At 37.2% G+C, this 19,709-nt stretch overlaps 1 protein-coding gene across 1 annotated transcript in view; it reads left to right on the plus strand.

Moving 5' to 3' along the window:
• Window positions 1-19,709, plus strand: part of MIB1 (mindbomb E3 ubiquitin protein ligase 1) — an 82,076-nt gene that overhangs the window by 54,763 nt on the left and 7,604 nt on the right. Inside the window, exons 13-20 of the mRNA XM_035903003.1 lie at window positions 948-1,080; window positions 1,464-1,550; window positions 4,398-4,559; window positions 9,089-9,270; window positions 10,737-10,929; window positions 13,133-13,211; window positions 14,717-14,803; window positions 15,998-16,098. Coding sequence (XP_035758896.1) covers window positions 948-1,080; window positions 1,464-1,550; window positions 4,398-4,559; window positions 9,089-9,270; window positions 10,737-10,929; window positions 13,133-13,211; window positions 14,717-14,803; window positions 15,998-16,098 — 1,024 coding nt within the window. The remainder of the gene's footprint in view (window positions 1-947; window positions 1,081-1,463; window positions 1,551-4,397; window positions 4,560-9,088; window positions 9,271-10,736; window positions 10,930-13,132; window positions 13,212-14,716; window positions 14,804-15,997; window positions 16,099-19,709) is intronic.

The raw sequence follows: 19,709 nt of genomic DNA on the forward strand, positions 1-19,709 counted from the left end.
AGGGAAAGATCAGATGACAGAAGAGGTTTCCTGGCACAAGATTATAGCAGTTTCTGGTTTTCTGTTTGCCTCTGAGGAACTGTTGCAAGGGAGCTGCACGCACTGTTCATGAAGATAAGACGATAAGGGAATGAAGTTTGGCTACTTACCTATTTCAAAAGTTAAGTGAACTAAGGAACAGCATAATTCTGAGAAAATACATGGTCGAGCAATTTGTCTAGCATTGTGTTATTAATACCCTTAACACTGCAGTCTTTGGACCTCATGGATTTTAGTCTGCTTTAATACTCTAGTAATTGAGTTGCTTTTCCCCACCCTTGGATTTGAGGTGTAAGATAATAAATCCCCTTCCTTCAGTGCACGTCTTGGTAAGCACATACAGAAGTGGGGTGGAGTACTAGACACTGCCATGGTATGTTACACTCAGCCACCATCTGTTATGAAAATATTCCACTAATATTTGCTTTACAGTTTCAGCACTTACTTTGTCTGTGCCTAAGCAGTCTTACTCCAGTTTTATCTCTGAAATTGAAAGTCTTAACTGTTACAGCCAATGCCATCAATTTATAAAGTGATGATTTAAAAAAAATCTAATGTGGTCGAACTTGCTCATTTAAATAATTAAGTAAAGGATGCTATAAAGTTTTTGAGGGAGAACGACTTCTGTTGTCTGTGTTTCAGAATTTAGGTGAATACTTCTTTTTAAGGTAACTTTTGCTGCTAGATAACATTCTTCTGGAAAAACTGATTACCACACTATTTGGGGTATTTTATGGTTTGGAACTTTCAGTACAGCTTTTCACCCACTTTCTTTTTTTGAAAAAAATACTGATTTTATTTTAGCTACTACTACTACTTTGTAGTTCTGAGAATGAATATTGTTTTACTGTTGTCTTGTTGTCATTCAACAAATACATCATACGTGCACCTCTGCATGTTTATTTCAGTGCAATGCGTGTATTGTTGTCCAAGTTACCACGACCATGGATTGTTGACGAGAAAAAAGATGATGGTTACACTGCCTTGCATCTGGCAGCTCTCAATAATCATGTGGAAGTGGCTGAACTTCTGGTGCATCAGGTAGGACTCTTTTATCAGGAGGATTTAAATGTCACGCTTCAGTTAACAATCTGATTTGAGAATAGTTTGCTGCTTTATGCCTGCAATTGCAATGCAGAAGCGATGGAGCAGGGAAGGACACGTGGTGAGCTCTAAAGGTCGGGCTTGCCTTTGAGATCATTACAGTGGCCTAATGGTGCAGAGGGACTGAAAAATTCGATACAGAGTTTGATTCAACATATCAACATCTGTACAGGGAATAATTAAAGTATTTAATCACTGCTGCTCTCAAATCTCCAAACTAGGAATCATATTCAGGGTCATATTCAGTGCCCTAATAGACTGCCTTGCCCGTAGTTGAATTGCTGGGATGATGCAGCTCTAATGCTTTGAATATCTTTCAGGGCAATGCTAACCTGGATATCCAGAATGTTAACCAGCAAACTGCTTTGCACCTTGCCGTTGAACGACAGCATACACAAATTGTTAGGGTAAGTGTCTTATTTGCAATAAGCCATATGGTTAATGGTACTTGATTTAAGCTGATTGTAGCTGTTAAGACACGGGTGCTTCATGAACATTTAAAAAAATTACTTAACAGCATTTAGCTGTTTGAATGTTTGTATGATTAATTTTGATCAATTCAGAAACCTGCTGACTTGCTCAGGTCAGTCAGCAATACGAAGCACATTTCAGGAATGCTAAATTTTTATACATGTACATTATGGTTTCCTCTGTGCGGTTGCCAATTCCAGTGTCTTCTTGTTGAGTAAAGGCGAATGTGTTCCTCTGTTACTTGTCTGAGTCTTGTGGTCCTGCAATGGGACCTTCAAATAGCATTTCTGATGCTTCTTGCTGTATGAGTAATTATTCTTGCTCATAGCTTTTGCAAATTGTAGCTAAGCGAAACATCTTTTTGCAAGTTTAACTACTTTTCAGTCTTCTGAGCATGTATCTTTCCCTGTTCTTTTCCCTCTTCCCTGTTCTTAACTTGGGAAGGCTATAAGCAGTAACAAAAGTGCCTTACCGGTGAAAGTAATGCTATTTCTGTTTTTTGCTCGCACGGTTGCAAAAGTTAATACTTCAGTTTTATTAAACTTTGTTACTGCCATGGAAAACGGGAGTCTGTCACAGCTGGCCCATTCTGGCCTGTGTGCACTGTCCGTAGGGGCCCTATGTGACTTCGTGATTGGATTGGATTCTTGTGGGCTGTTGAGGCTCAGAGAGAGCGCTTACAGCTGTAGGAGATGTTCCCTGTGAGTGATTACATCAACCTGGCCTCGGCCTTCTGTGTAAATTTTTCTTTTCTTTGTAGAGTGAGAGTCATGTTAGATTAAGAACTGTCTTTTATTCAGGCCTACGGAGAATTGTCCTCCCTATGCACACCTGTATCTGTGGTTCTGTTTAGTGTTATTTTGCCGTCAGGTTTCCCCATCCCCAAGGGTTGATGGATGTGATCCCATTACAGTGAAACATGTGATATGGCCCTGTATCTGGAACTGCTTGCTACCAAAAGAATGGTTTCCTAGAGTCAGTGTCACTTGCATCCTGCAAGCAGTTTGGCAGCTATATTTGGTGACCTCTTGGTGCCCTTCTGGAACTGACACAGTACCTGAGAATACAATACTAATGTGACAGATGAGCAGGAAGGTAGGCATGTAGAAGAACTAGTATGTGTATTGGACTAGCGTGCTTATATCTGAGAATGTTTAAGTGAATGACCCTGTAGATTATCCGTACTTCAGAGTTGGATTAACTTTGAGAAGTCCTAAAATAACTCATGCAGCCATGCAGAGAACATGTTGGCTCTGTATTTCAGAATTAATTCCTGTTGGGTACCTTCCAGGGCTGGGTTGTACCCTCAGGCATCTGTGGAATAGTGGTCAAAGGTAGCAAGGTTCTTTTAAAAGCCCTGCTGCCATGACAAAGAGTGGTTTGCTTTTTTTTTTTTTTTAAGGTTTTTTTAAGGTTTTGGGGGTTTTTTTAACTTCTGCAAAGGCTTTGAATGTTCATGGTAGCCCAGGATTCTAGGTTGCTCTGAAAAGAGTTCTCTTACAGATTTTCTTCCAGGAGAAACTCTTAAGTAGTAAATAGCTAGTGACAGGCACAAGGTATGAATATGAGAAAGATAAATTGGGCCAGAATAAGTAATTTTAGAGAGTGTTAGAAGTTGGAGGGAGACTGTTGCAACTATTATCTGGTTTTCTTGGTTTCACCTGTGGAAGAAAAGGTTGGAGAAAATGGTGAGCTGCAGTCAATTACAGGCAGGTATTTCCTTGAAAATTAAGATCTGAATTCCTTTTGAGCTTTTTTCCTTTTAACCCTGTCTAGAGTCTGAGATTCTTTGGTTCAGACAGGCTGAGATTCCTGTAAGCATGCAGGTTCTGAAGAGGGAGATCCCACTTCATGTATTCCTGTGTCTAGGCTATATGTCTTTTGTCTCTGCTCCTAATCCGAATTTTGCAGAGTAGCAAAAGCTCAAAACTAAAGTTAAAACCTCAGCTGCTATCTACAGGTTTCTGAATAGCAACAATGACAGGGTTTAATTTTTAGAGGCAATTGTTATTTGTCAGCATGTGTTGGTTTGTTTTGTTTAACAGCATATTTAAGAAAATTCAGGTGCATCAAATTATGGGAGGGCTGTATGCAAAGGCAATATGAATAGGAGGGCCTGTGCAGCCTTCTGCTTGCTTCCATGTCATGTGACCTGGAACGCGTGTCTAAAATTAGCTTTAAAGACAAGTCTTGCAGTTCATTACTTTCCAAAGTGTTTTGAGATAGCGTTTAGTAGTGTCTGGGTTTTATGTATTCTGCTGAATAAGGATAAACCTAAGTACATGCTTAACTACTTCGCTAATGGAAGGATACTGTAAATTAAGTTGTAAAGTTCAACATGGTGTGAAAGTGGTGATTTTTGAGGTCATTGAAACCTAATAGTAAAGAATATATACATATCTATAGTATTGTGCACTTGTTCTGTTTCTGATATATTGTCTACATTGTTTGTAGGCTATCTTGTAAGAATTAAAGGGTTTGGACAGTAGAAAGAATCCTCTGAAATAGCATCTCTTATAGCGCTCCCTCAGAGCACAGGCAAGCATTAAGCTTCTGCTGAAATAAGCTTGATATTTGAAATTGATAAATGCTTCAGTTGAGGGCTGAGCTCCAAGTATGGAAAATAAATTTAAATAAACTCAACTGTGAATTGTAGCAAGATGAAAGAATAACCCCCTTTGGACTTCCTAGACCATCCTAAACCATAGCTTTACTGACATTAGTTTTAAAATGAATAAATAGATTTCTTTTTTAGTTTTAAATTGGTTTCTCTCTCGTTTCAGCTCTTAGTCCGTGCAGGTGCTAAGCTGGATATTCAGGATAAAGATGGGGATACTCCCCTGCATGAAGCCCTGAGACACCACACCCTGTCACAGCTCCGCCAACTCCAAGACATGCAAGATGTGGGCAAGGTAGATACTGCTTGGGAGCCATCAAAGAACACAGTAAATAAAATGCATTTATTTATTCCTTTTTTTTCTGCACACTTGCCTCTTTATTTGTCTAGTTTGTCTAGTTCTGTACTGTTGAACTGGGTTTTGGCAGCATAAGTTTATGTAGATGTTCTCCATTAGACTGCAGTGTACGCAGAAACCATATTGTTATATGCGGCTTTTCACAAGTAGTCATTGTCTTTGTTTAAGAAAAATATGGGTTATTTAGTTCAAAATATTTCTACAATTCTGTCTTCCATAGTGCACATGTATGGCAACCAAAAATTCAAAAGTAGCTTTTTAGGGAAGAGAAATAAACAGTTTTACAGTACAGAATAAGACTGAAATTATGTTTTCTGTGATGCAACATCTTGCATGTCTTTGTAGCTTTCATTGTTTAGCTGCTTCTATAACCTTCTGTAGGTTTATTCTGTTAGAACAAGGCATTCTTAATCTTTGTATGTTTATTGTTATGTATCTTTCTGACAGAGTTCATTTCAGAAATTGTGCTGTAGTAAGGAAATAGTCAAAGAAACTCTAGGTGGTAGTAAAGGTCAAAATGTTTTATTGAGAAAATAAATGCTCACACCCAAAAAGCTGTGTGAACACCATATGCGAAAATGAAGTTTATAGTTTTGCCTGATAGGCAAAGGAGAAGTAAAATTTTGGAGTGATTGGGATTGAGGAAAAAAACCAACAACTTTCTCTTTAATATTTAAAGGTGCATAACAACAGTGGATCAGATTTTCTGAATCACTAGTTACCAATGTCATAATATTTTTTCTAATTTTAATTTGGATGGTAAGTTTTTTGCATTTCATTAAAAAAAAACAACCCACTAATTTTATTGAAAAGCCTTTGTTCAAAACAGCAAATCCATTGTACAATAAATGTTTTTCAGACTGGTTACTTAATCTTGCTGAAATACGCTGGAATAAGATTTGAAAAGCAGTTTAAAATAGGACTGGCGTATGTAAGAAAATGCGTGTGTCCTTTTAAGTGAGAAGAGGAAAGCAATTACAGCTCAGTTGTTTCCATGATCTGAAATGGACTCTGTGAGAGGTGGCCCAAATAGATTTGTAATTTGTTTTGTGTAGAATTGCAAATAGAGGTAATGGATAATAGAGGATAAATAGGATTAATAGTTTAGTCTGGGAAAGAGAGAGGCTTTTTTTTCTGAGAATACGATGACTTAAACTGATGGAGTCTGTATTTTTTTATTAATTTTATTAATTCCTTTAAAGACTGGGAAAACTATGTGATAGCAAATCTGATATGTAAAATATCTTTAGTATTTATATATGTCTTTTTATATTTTATTATATATCCTTAGAGCTCATTTTTGCTTGGCTAAAGTTTTTTTAACTTTGGACTACTGTCCTGAAGATACCAACCTATTGAGTCCTGTAGGGTGCCTCTTTGTAGTATAGTACTTCAACAAATTGATTTTTTTTTTCCCAGTTGAATAAACTAAAAAGTAAGAAAAATTTCACTTGCAGTATTTTAGATGTTTTAACTATTTGATGAAGTCGGCTGGACAGCAACTTCATGAAATTCTACCATTTGTTACTTTTTGCTTTGAGTATGGTTTAAAATATGAAACAAACTTTTTACTGATATTGAGAACTTATTTCATAAGTGGAATTATATGGAATGAGATATTTAGCGTTGATTTTTAGTAGTTCCTTCTGAATGTCAACATTAAGCTGCTGTAATAACTAAAACAATCTTTGTCAGGTTTCTTCAGCTGTTTTTTGATTGACAATCTTGATAGTACATGAAGCCCTATGCATTTTAGGTATCAATCTGAAAAACATTTCTGTGTTCAAGTGCTGTGAGCGATGAGCCTCATTTAAACAACTTTGAAGTTTTCCATGCAGCACATTGCGATGATGGTACAGCTGGGAGGAGGAGAGATTTTCTGAAGTACAGTCCCCACGACCACAAAAAAAAGTTATTTCAGTTGCTTTATTACAGGTGCAGTGTTCCTTGGGCGAGGGTACTTTTTATTTTAAATAAATGTGTTATTCCCCAAACTCACTTAGTGTAATTTATTTTAATACAGGCATTTTTCAGACCCTTAAAATGCTTTTAAGATTAAAAATTATGCCACCCCCTAAATCCTAAACTAAACTAAAGAAACTCCAGTGGAGGTCAGTTAGGTGTTCACAGCTTTAAAGATCACTCAGTAGTTACAGTTACTTAGATGATATTTATACTGTTTGTGTGGATTACACAGTCTTCTCTCTCACAGGTGAATTGGCTGGGTCTGGCCTGTGTTGGTGCATCTCAGGGCTAGCACCCTCCAGAGGAGGCTTGCTGCAGCTGTATTAGGCACTAAGTCATAATGTTTATTTTTGTGCATGGGTTGTTGGGTTTTTTTTTGTTTTTTTTTTTTCTTTCATCCTGTGTGCCTGAAATGTTGCAGACTACCAGAGAAGTGTCATGGGATGTAATATTGTCTTGGTGTTTTTAAAGCATACAGCACACAGTAAGGCATTTCAGGACTCTTAAATAATGTTGATGACTGTTCTAGGTGGAGGAGCAAGTCTTGGTGTAGTGTATATCCACACCAAGCAAAGCAAAATATCCTGTTGGCTGCGTTTGATTTTCCTCTTGGAAACACAATAGCTCAGACCCCGTGAGGTGCAGTGACTTCTCTCAGTGAGAGAACTATTGTCCCAGCACGTAAGAAAGGGCTACAGCAAATTGTTCAGGGTAGGCATGCCTTCAAAAAGTCTACTCTGCCAACCTTGGAGCAAATCAGTTTCACTGGGCTACGTTGGCTGGATTACTGACATGGTCCAAGGTACTCAGGCTGAAGCTAGATAAAATCTCTGCTTCACTTCAGCCAATGCTGTAATTGAGGTGCAGAAAAATGGTCTGAATTTATAAAGAAAAATGTTCTGTGATTGGAACACCACAGAACAATTTCTTTCCATAACTTCCTGTTTTTCCTGGTATGAAGTCTTTCAAGCTGTACTGTTCTTACCTGGTCATAGGAAAGAATGCAGGACCATGAGTATTTGTGGATTCATGAAGTGACATTCAAGAACCTCGTAGCACCTCAGTAATACTTATTGATATAAGAACTCCTAACTAGAAGAAAACGTATAGACTGAGGTTTAAAAAAAATTGGTTCCCTGGGAAACTGGGTGGCTCTACGATAAGAAGGATAATCTTGCAATTGTCAAGGCAGGGTAAAGACTTCTCATACATATTTCGCATGTTGCAGGACGTGGACACAAACCAAGCCTTTTTCTTCACAAGTCACCTCTGAGGGATGGGGGAAATAATTAGAGGAATTTTGAAAGCTGTTTTCTTTGTAGTTCAGACTTCAGGATATGCAACCTCTAGGGCTATGGTGACAGGTGTCTGGTATTTTAAACTTATTCCTGTATTCTGTTGTGTCTAAAATAGCACATCTAGTTCTTTAAATACAAAATGGTTGTTAATCCAGCCAAAATTACTTAATGTTTAGGGGTGATACTTGACACCCAGTTTTTAGAAGACCAGCTGCAGGGATAGTTTGTACAAACTGGAAGTGGCATAGAAAGATGTACATCAGTCAAGTTGGGCACTTAAGCCAATTAATGGGAATGAAGTGCATACAAAATCCTGCCTCTATCCTAGTGTCAAAGCTTTTATAATTCTGGAATTCAGGACTTAAAACTCATTGAATTGGAGCTGTCCCAGCTGTGCCAAAGCTGTTCCTTGGAATATAATCTAGTGTAGTTTGCTGAGGGTTCTTAGTGGTGCCAGCAGTTTCATGCTACATGTAGTCTGCATTATAGTTATGCATTTTATCTGATCAAATTTTAATACAAAAAGATGTTGGAGCAGGCCCAGAATGCTCCAGAGCCGGCAAATCCTCTCCTTGCTGGGCTGTGGTAGCAAGCCTTCTCTATTTTTCTAGCTGGCCCTGTGAATCATGCCTAATAGGTATGCTAATAGAACAGAAATACAGTAATAGCTGTAAAAGGGTGAAGGAGTATTACACTATTAGGACAGGATAACAGGTACGTGAGTTTAAATCCCTCCAGGCTGAGAAGGCAACTGAAACCAAGTCCTTCTTGGGCAGGTGCATTACTCACTAGACTAAAAGTCAGTCTTGCATTTACTTCTCTGCCCAACTATGTTTTCAGTCCAAGCATGGTGGTGTCGGGACTCGGCAATTTTAGTATACTTTGAGTGTATTCTGAATATACCCACTGTGCCTTTGCCCTTTACAGTGCTTGTATAGAAGGACAGGCAATTCACGAGTGAGTATTGGTGTGCGGGAGATTGAGTGCTTCAATAGCTGAACTATTCCTTGCTTGACTTTTAGTTCCTTCAAGGGAAGTTTAGTGTAGTTGACTCAAAATTAAGCAACCATACAATTGTTTTGATTTTAGTTCTAGAGACGCTTCCTTGGGCTTATAGATCTGTATGTGTGTGTGTATATGTGCATGTGCGCATGTCAAGTAGTTTTCTTCTAGCCAGACTGTTCCTAACTGTTTATAGAGTCTCTTCAGTTGCTTACGTATTTGGTTTTTTTTCAGTTAATAATGGGACTTGGCACTCAGGGAGCAGAGAAGAAGAGTGCAGCATCTATTGCCTGCTTCCTGGCAGCCAACGGAGCTGACCTCAGCATTCGTAATAAGAAGGGTCAGTCTCCTCTCGACCTCTGCCCTGATCCTAGTCTCTGCAAAGCATTGGCTAAATGTCACAAAGAGAAAGTCAGGTTTGTATATTCATAAAATATGCAGTTTCCAAGTCTCTGCTTTCTGTAGGTTAACTGATGTATTTAAAACATTGTGCCTTTATTAGCAATAGTGTTAAAACGTACAAGATTTTTCTTGATTTTTCAATAAATTCTTTATATTCTATGGTACACTGAATGCTACTTACAAATACGTCAGTTGAAACTTAAAAAAGTCTTACAGGATTTTCATACATGTTAATATGGGAGGGAGAAGAATGTGAAGGTGGCAACATGCAGGTGGAGGTTGGTAGAACTTCAAACCACCCCAGAAAAGTGTGGGGGGAAATCACTGGAAGAATAACTAAGCACTAGGATGCGTTACCCAGGGAGGTTGTGAAATCTCTCTCTGTGCAAGTTTTGAAGACTGGAATGGGCAAAGCCTGGTATAACCTGATGCAAATTCAGTGTTGACCCTGCTTTGAGTGGGTGACCTCCTGACTACCGGTCAACATGAACGATTGTATGATTCTGTGAAAGGATAAGGGGGTAGGTCTGAGGTCGCAGAAGCACTTCTCTAGGAATTCTGATTTCAGTGAAACGTCATGTTATAAAATACATGCAGTATGAGAAGTTTCAGCTTGCTACTTGTCCTAGTTGTGTTCCCACCGCTGGCTTACGTGATTTTCATCCTTAACTGCTGTATGGAAATCAAAAACATACTTTCAAAATGTCACAAAGAGAGACTGGTTTTGCCCTGATGTGTAGCGTGCTTATTTTTTTCAGTCTTTCTGTCTGTGTCTGTCTGTATGTCTTGGCGTCATCCCCTGTGTCTGTTGTTCTTTCTCGCCACCTTTTATGGGCTTGTGAGGGCTGTAGGAATGAGATGGTTAGGTTCAACCCGCGCTCCCTCTGCTGGGTGAACAGCAGCATAGGACAAAGGTCCGAGGTGAATTCAGTGTGGCAGTTTGGGGTTTTTTTTACAATCCTGTCATTTGCTAAGTATTGGAAGTACATTCAAGATTAAGCTGGGCAGTTCTGAATCTACAGGGTATGTCTCTTAATAAAGTAAACTCTTAGGATGGGAGGGAAGGGCTTTTTATGCAAAGCATTTTCTGCAAAGCATTGGCTAAATGTCACAAAGAAAAAGTCAGGTTTGTATATTCATAAAATACACAGTTTCCAAATCTCTGCTTTCTGTAGGCTAAGCGATGTATTTAAAACATTGTGCCTTTATTAGAAATAGTGTTAAAATGTACAAGAGAGCATCACGAGATGCTATTCTAACTTGTGTGGCCTGTGTCTGTACAATGTCTTATCTGAGCATGTAACCTCGTACTCCAGTGTTAACTGTACATTTGGGAAAATGCAGTTCAGATTGCTTTCTGATGACAAACTGATGCCTGAATGCATAGGAGTATATAGATAAACAGCCAACTGATGTGCATTTTAAAGTAAGAATTCTAAAAATTCTTAAAAGTAAGTTTGACTGCAAGGTTTCTTTATAGTGGTCAGGTTGGTTCCCGAAGTCCGTCTATGATCAACAATGATTCTGAAACGTTAGAGGAATGTATGGTGTGTTCAGACATGAAGAGAGATACCCTGTTTGGCCCATGTGGACACATTGCCACGTGTTCTCTGTGCTCACCACGGGTGAAAAAATGCCTCATCTGTAAAGAACAAGTTCAGTCTAGGACAAAGGTAAAAACTTCCAAAGTTTATTGGTTCATTTTCTATTTTTAATGGAATTGTAAAAAAAAAAAAAAAAAAAAAAAGTCAGGGAAAAGTATAGTATATTTTAAGTGGTATTTTGCCTTACAGGTGTCTCACTGGATGGAATTAATTTTGCATTGTAATGATACCTTGTCCCAACATTCTGTGTTACTTTTTTCTGTTTGCCTGTGCTCATGTTCTACCTGCCCCTCATTCTTTCCCCACCTTGTTCCTTATTATTCAGATCCTCCAAGTTCCAATACAGTCACCTGAGGATACTTTATTTAAATAAATGTTTATTTCCACCCCACCCCCAGTACTTTTTTTTCCATGTTAAGATAAATTGCTGCTTTTCCTGAAGTATAATTCCTTTCAGTAATACTCAGTTCTTCTGAGTTCTTTGATTCCTTAGGGCTGCTTGGAAAGATGATTTGCCTGTTACCTGAGCTACTTAATATGTACGTGTTTTTGAAGTTAGTAATTACTTGCAGCTTTCACCTTCTCTTTCTTTGGAATCTCAAATTTCACTATGCTGTCTTTCTCCTTCAGAGTATCAACCAGTTGTGCCCTGTTTTGGGGGCCTAATCCCAGTAAGGACCTCAGGTTTCTCAAATGGTTGCTCCCAAGTATTTGTGACTATATGGGTGCATCCCCATTGCTTTTCTGTTTGAGTATTATTTTATTCCCCGTAATCACCAAGTCTTGCCCTTCTGTTGCTTTTTGGCTGTTTAAAAAAAAAAAAAAAAAAAAAAAAACTGTTTAGGGATGAAGCTCAGCTAAAGTCTTCTCCAACCACAAAAAACCTAAAGCCTCATGTTCCACACACAGGTGTATGTTTCTGATCTGTAGAAACCCTACTCTATTATCTTTATCTTTTTACAAGCAGATTTGACTAGTCCACTTGTATTGTATGTTTTTGTTTCTCTACCTCAGAGTAAATATATGAATTGTAAATATGAATTTGTACTGTTTTAACTATTCTCTTTCTTATTCTTACTTCTTACATTGTTCACTATTCTGCAATGTGTATTTTTCAAAGGTCAAATGTTAACATAGCGTAAGCTCCTTTCTCTAGACCTTATAGTCAGTAAAAAGGTTCTGCCACTGGGTGATTCAGAGCAGCGAAGTAAGTCTTCTACTTCCACTCATCCATCTAAAGAAGCTAATCTATGGAAATCAGCTTTTCTGGTTGAAAGCTAACATTTGTGGATAACCTTACTTTGATTTCTTTTGCTAAACTAGATTGAGAGTGTGGAATAGTTGTTCAATACTATTCTTACACACTTCTATATAAAAACTTATGGTAATATCTGCAAGGTTATGAAATGAATGAAGTTGGACAACAGTTCTATGAACTGGAAGAGGTGGTCCAGGCCAGTATGAATGGAGTGGTATGTGGTGTCTATGATACAGTTTACCACATTAAAGAGCTTGAGAAACCTGAACTCGGAATATTAAAACAGATTACTATAAAAGTCTCTTATAAGTGAATTTCATAGAATCATAGAATAGTTTGGGTTGGAAGGGACCTTTTAAAGGTCATCTAGTCCACCACCCCTACAGTGAGCAGGGACATCTTCAGATCAACCTTCAGATCAGGTTGCTCAGAGCCCTGTCCAGCATGACCTTGAATGTTTCCAGGGATGGGACGTCTACCACCTCTCTGGGCAACCTCTTCCAGTGCCTCACCACCCTCATCATAAAAAATTTCTTCCTTATATCTAGTCTGAATCTACCCTCCTTTAGTCTAAAACCGTTACCCTTTGTCCTATTGCAACAGGCCCTACTAAAGAGTCTGTCTCCATCTTTCCTATCAGCTGCCTTTAAGTACTGAAAGGCCACAGTCAGGTCTCCCCAGAGCCTTCTCTTCTCCAGGCTGAACAACCCCAATTTAAATATATATGGTGGAACAAAGAAGAATAAAAGAATAAAGAAAAAAAATATATACTGTCATAGCTGCTTCTCTGTGCCTATCAGTGTAGTGAACATATAAATATTGCCAGCAAATTATCTGTTCGTAGAAGTCAGTGTGATAACTCATTAAGTTGCATTTTGAGATGCTGAATTAGTTAAAATAACACTACATGGAGCTTCCTAAAGTCCACATGCCTTGCCAAAGTGTCTAAAAGCAAATTAATGTAGAGAGTAGGAGATAAACTTTTCTCATATGTGTGTTTATTGTTCTTTACAGATTGAAGAATGTGTAGTATGTTCAGACAAAAAGGCAGCGGTGCTTTTCCAGCCTTGTGGTCACATGTGTGCCTGTGAGAGTAAGTAAACTTGATGGAAGTTCTTTTTGAAGCAATCTTGAAATGGAAAGTTTTAATCAGATGGCTAAAAGCTCATTACTAACTTGACTTCAGGTCCAATTTACTTGATAGTCTGGTGTGATAGTCAGAATTCTGGCATTATTTGGCATGCTGGTAATGAAATAATTGGAGAACAAACTGCAAGTGCTCTTCCATCTGAATTATTTAATTGTGAGAAGGCTTGCTCAGATTATAGAAGCCTGCTGTGTATCATTAAAACTTCTGAAGTAATTAGAATTATTTTTATTGCTTTATTGCAATTTTTGGGGGGCATTAATATATGCAAATGACGTTTTAAAAGTTTAATATGCTTCACTACTAATCTACAGATTTACACAAGGGCTGCATTTTTCCCTAGAAGGCATATCATATATCCTTGCAAAGAGCACCAGTTATGATTCACTCTGATATACTTCACGTAGCAAAAAAAGACAGGAGATCTCCAGATATGTTTTTTTTGTGGATAAGAATGCACTTTGTCACCAGACATTTCAGGGCTTTGTTGAAGTGTAATTTGCCTAGAGAAGAGCAGTCCTTGTTGCTGAGGTTCTACATAAGAGGGAAGGTAATAATTCCCATAAGTAACTGCTTACTTGGTCTTGCTAAAGAAGTCTGGTTTCTTGCTCTGTTCTGGCTTGAGACACCTGACACTGAATCACTGACTTTACAGTTATCCTGATCTGGCTTCTTTCACTGTCTGCAGTTGAAAGATGATGAGAGAAATTTTTTTTGATTTGTTTCCCAGGAAGAGGACAGCAAAAAAATTGATTGCTGTGGTGAAGGATTTCAGCAGTGCTATACACATCACCAGGTCTAAGCTGTAACAAGGATAGCAAAAGGTTTAACAGATGTAGATGATTTCTTTCAGATTATTTTCTGGACATCTTGTTCAAGCAGAATGAGAGGGTCTTCAACTTTGTGTAGTTTATAGAGCCACTCTACTGATTCATGGTAACCTTCAGCATTTATGAGACTTAATCATTTGCCTTTTGTAGAAGAATTACAGCCTCCTTTCTGGGATTATATGGAAAGATACAGGTTTACTCTTTTAAGGGTAAGGAGCCACATCTGTTTGCCCCTGGAGTATGAGGATGGTAAATTAGATCCTTTGTTCTAAGGAAAAAAACAGGTAGCCAAGACATTCTTTGAAGTTCTGGTCTCAAATGTGTGTGATTTTACTTTTTTAACTTCTGTAATTCTTGTGGAATAGAAATCCATTTGGAGAAAGAGGAACCTGCTTGCTTGAAATATGTTAAAAGAAGATAAACAGAGTAGGTTTACTTTGAATCTCAAACAAGACCTTGTTTATAGGTGTGATTTGGAGAAAATGATATGAAGATGAACACACGTAGTTATTTGTATTATAAGCGTCTATTATGGCATTGCTGTCTAGTTACTGTGAATAAACAAGCTCATGGATATGAAAGAGCAGGATTCAGAGTTGATTTATTTCTCTGTCCTCTCAGACTGTGCAAGCTTGATGAAGAAATGTGTACAGTGTCGGGCAGTGGTTGAGCGAAGAGTGCCTTTCATAATGTGCTGCGGAGGGAAAGGTACAGAAGATACCACTGATGATATTTGTGAGTGACTCCAAAACCCATACTCTTACACATCCCCCCACCAACTACTTCTTCTCATTCTTTTAAATGACTTAAATCTTTTCCTCTCCCTTCTAAAGAAAAGTTTAATAAAAACAGTGTTAAGTCAGGTATCCATTTGCTGTTTGCACTACTTTCAACATTGGTAACAGCAGATGCAATGGTAATACCAGTCATTACACTAAAGGACTGCTTCCAGCATCCAGAGTAGAAGCTGAAACATACGTGACCTCTTGGCCACTTACTAATGTCCTATGAAGCAAAAGCTGTCTGTAATTGTGCAAATGAGCAAATAAATGTGTGGGGGGTTTTTGTTTTTTTTTTTACTTCTGGAACTCTGACTGATAAAGGAATTGTGAATATTTTGCATTTAGTTACAAGCAAGTTTCATGACAGATTGTTTAGTTTTACATCTCCTGCTTTGACTAGTTTTTAAACTTCTTGTGACTTCTCTGAACAATTTCTATGAATTATTTGTATTTACGCTGTGTGTATGTGTGGTATGCAGTGTTTGAATTGAGTACATGTGAATTGGAATATTAGGTCATTCTTGTAATACCGTTCCTAAATAGATAAACATAAGAATAATCCTTAAAATCAAGTTTTTAATACTCACACTGGAAATTTAAAATTTGTCATTTGAAGTACTGCTCAATTTTTCTGTTTCTTATAGTAACATTGCTTCCCAGATCAATCATACACAGGAATATTAATCTGACCTTGTTCAAATCTTGAGCAAACTACTTCCAAGACGCTTGTGCAGTTTTCAACACCAAATAGAATTGGCTGTGTAGATAAAAAGTCTTTTCACTGTGAAAGGATTTGGCTTTATTTTTTACATGTGCAAGAAAATTTACTGCAGGAACTTCACAGGCAAAGAAGAACTTGGAGAACATTAAGGGGCTACAGGCATTTTGAGCATCATTATTGAGGAAATATTTGTCAAAGAAGCATTGCCACTTAGCTCAAAGAAGTTCTTTATGAATTGAGCTGCAGTGATGTTATAGTGAATTGAATTTGATTACAAAATTTGTTTGACTAACATTATTTCGGATAATTGGAAAATTGTAGTTAGTACACTGGAAATAATTATTCCTGTTTCATGTGATTGATGCCTAATCATAGATCTTTATCTTCTCTGAATTACAGCAAGTGGAAACATTCCAGTTTTGCAGAAAGACAAAGACAACACCAATGTCAATGCAGATGTACAGAAGCTGCAGCAACAGTTACAAGACATCAAGGAACAGGTAAAAGTGCTGAATAAAAATTTTATGGACCACTAAAATAATTTAAAAAGCCGATGCATCTTGTGTTATTTAAAACAAAATGATATGTTGAAGTGCTTCAATTCTTAAATTTTAGTTAAATAACCAAAAATTTTTGTGTGTGATGTGGCTTGTATGTCTTCTATGTACAGGTTTAAAAAAAAAAAAAATAAAAAAAATCAAGTGGCCATGTTTGATAATCCATCTACTAGAGCATCTGTGTTGATGTAACTGAAAAAGGATGCTCTGCCCAGTCAGTATGTTCTGCCTGTTTAGCTGACCTGAGCGTATAGGTACAGCAGAAACTGTTTGCACAGAACAGTAATAAAAGTAGATATTCTTCACTATTCTGTATCTACCTGAATCTTTACTTGTTCTGCTTTTGAACAATGGCTGGCAATTACCTGTTGTATGAGGGCTATAGTTTATGTACTCTTCAAGAAATTGTGTAGTTGTAAAATTAAAACCCTTGAAAGTACTGTACATGTTAATTGAATATTTGGAATGTAAAAGGTAAGGTTTATCTTTTGTAATTATAGGTGGTGTTTGCAGGAGGAAATTTATACAAATTGACTACAGATTGTATTGATTATTCATTGGTTAAGTTACATGTGATTTAGAAACCTAATGAAAACCAAAATTGAGATGACTGACAGTTACCAATTTAAACTTGTTATAAGTCTGTTTCCATTAGAAGCATTTAAGTTGTCTACATGCAGACTTTCCCTGTGTTAAATTACTAAATTGTTTCCTTGCTTTTCCATCTGAACAAAGGAAAACTTGATTTTGAAATTTTTTGGCTGTAGAGGACCAGGGGGTATCTTATTATTGTATAAACTTATTCTCTTAGAACCCTGATAACGTGATTTTTGGCTTCCCTGTGTAAAACACAATTGGAAGAAACTTTTCACGGATACAGGAAACAGAGAAGTGTTCTTACTGTATTACTTGCCTTTTCCTCTTGTAGGCTTACAGCAGTCAGTAATACTTCAGTGATGGCAGCTTCACATCCAGTCCTGGTAGTTGTTGCTCTCAGCTGTTCACATGCGTGAAAGCTAAGAGGAAAGTGTTTAGATCACCCAGTTTTAGGGCCCATATCTCTAAATGCCTTAAATCTGGGAGATGATAGGCTGTCAAGTTTAAACCTCAGTGGCATGTCTGTGAAGAGCTGTTTGCTGTTGTATGGAGACTTGGCCAACACCCCAGTAATAGAAATTCAAACATCCAATTCAAAACAGATTCCTTTGTAGTTTTTGTAAAAGAACATGCAGATTAAAAATTGTCATTTGAAAAATGCATGTCTGTCTGGACGAGAACATCTAGAGCTTCGAGATATCTCTGACATCTTACATCTACTGTTTAGCTTCTGTTTTACTTCTTAACTTTGGATGAAAAGAATAAGGTTACTGCTTCGGCATTTAAAATTATATATGCAAAACGTGCAGATGAAAGTAATCTACTTTCTTCGGATACAGTTTTTCCTGGTTACTTCATTTTAGGAGTTTATAAAAGATTGGCGTTCTGTTTGGGTATGCTAATACTCTTATGTATAGGGATGTGAAAGGAAAACTATGTTACAGTTTTTCTTCTTGATTAGATGTGAGTTCAGTTTTCCTTAAGTGCTCTTTTATTCTTAACAATTTTGTCGTACCTTTGGGATTTGCTAGCTAGAAGGTTTCCAATATTAGAAAGTTATGCTGTATAAGGAAGAAGAGAATAATTACTTTATATGTGTCATTTTCTATTTGTATTTTCTGGTTTTCGTATTTGCAGTAGCAAGAAAGATCTAATACTGGAATGCTTTGAGAGTTTAAGTGCACTCTTTTGCTTTGAAGTGCCCTTTTGTCCAATAATTTATTTTAAATCTGTATAAAACTGAAGATTGTTCAATGCCTCTGACTAGAAAGAGGTCATTCTGGTCGTTCTTGTGTGCATCTTGGCTTGAGACTCTTTCGTGTTTTTCTTAGTGCCTTTTCTGATTAGTCTTGTGACAGGGCAAGTTGTGCATCATACTTGTGAGCAGAAGTTGGATTTGATTAAAATTAGTAATTTCATCTTTTAAATTTGTGCTTGAAATGATGCACAGCATTCCACTATAACTGTGTGTTCTTTTGATTTTGTGCTTTAATAGTTCAGTCTTCATGTTACATTGATATTTTTGTATCTTAAAATTAATTTGTTCTCTTTCAGCAGGTATAATCCTATGTTTCAACTCATACCTTCAATGATAATCTAATATGTTAGTGCAGCAAGCTTTTAAAACCATTTCTGGTGCCAAGCAGAAGTGATGCTGATGTCAACAGAATCTCCCACATCTGATGACCACACCATTCTTCAGGGATTCCCTGAATGTGAACCCTTGTGACTGTAATTGCAATACCTTCACTCCATTTCATACATAGTCACCACCATCTGTCTAATATCTTATGTATGTTCCTTCACCATACTTACATCACTTTCTTTCTCCTTAAAAATAAATTTATTTTGTCACTGTGCACCTGTATATTATTGGCAAAACTGGTTTTAGTATGGAGGAATTGATATTTCAAGTAGGTTAAAACACCTTGTTAGTGGTAAAAATTTATTTGAATTGCAAACTCAGTTATACTTAAAGGAGCACTTTTTCAGCCTACTTTTACTTATCCAAAGAAGTAATTCTTACATAGAACAGGTATAGTGCCTTTTTATACCATTTATTTTCCTTCAAAAGAGGGGAGTCAAATGTTTCATGCAGAAAAAAACAGTAGTGTGTGTTTCCACACAGAGAATGTTCTAACAAACTAATAGTACAATAGAAACAGATGCTGCTTATTTCCTGCTCCAGTGGCACAAATTGGGTATAAGGCATGCAGTGAACTTTTTTCCACTGTAGAAGTGCCTATAAGTTGCTGGTAAAGTAAGGAGAATGCTTCTTGAACGTTGGATAAAACTCAGTTATTTGGGCTTGTATCCCACTGGGAAACTGCTGAACTAATCAAGAAAATCCTTGTCAGAATAGAATCGCATAGCAAACAGGAAGTTTGGTTTTCCTGCCAGCTGAATTCTTCTACTGTATGAAGTAACTTAAATGTTAAAATAGTATCATGTTAAGAAATTAAACAGCTAATGTATTTTAAATACTCTGCATTTGTACTAAGCAGGAGAAATCGGGCAATTTGCTAATATTGCATGCTTTGCATGCAATTGCAGAAAAGATGTATAAAACGAAAATGTTAGGACTTCTGTCCTTCACTGAATGAAATAATCAAAAGTCATGGTGTTTGAACGGATTTTATTTTTTTTATTATTTCTGAGTCCCTTGATGAATGTTTTCCTTTTCAAATTATGATGTGGCATTTGGAGAGAAACAGGCCCCTTGTAACTTCCATAATTCTGACATTGTATTTAGCCACAACAGCAAATAGTTAAGCTAAAAACATAGAATAAAAGCTACAAGGTTTTTTTCTCCAAAGATAAGATTTGGATTTGCTTTGTCAGTCCTTTGTCAAAGGACATCGTGTCAATACTGTCCAGGTATAGACACTTGTCACAGGACAGCTATATGCTCATTGGAAATAGCGGTTTCATTGATATTCAAAGACTGTAGGTTACTG

Source organism: Egretta garzetta, unplaced genomic scaffold (genome assembly GCF_000687185.1).
Source record: "Egretta garzetta isolate BGI_Z169 unplaced genomic scaffold, ASM68718v1 scaffold229, whole genome shotgun sequence".
Lineage (NCBI taxonomy): Eukaryota > Metazoa > Chordata > Aves > Pelecaniformes > Ardeidae > Egretta > Egretta garzetta.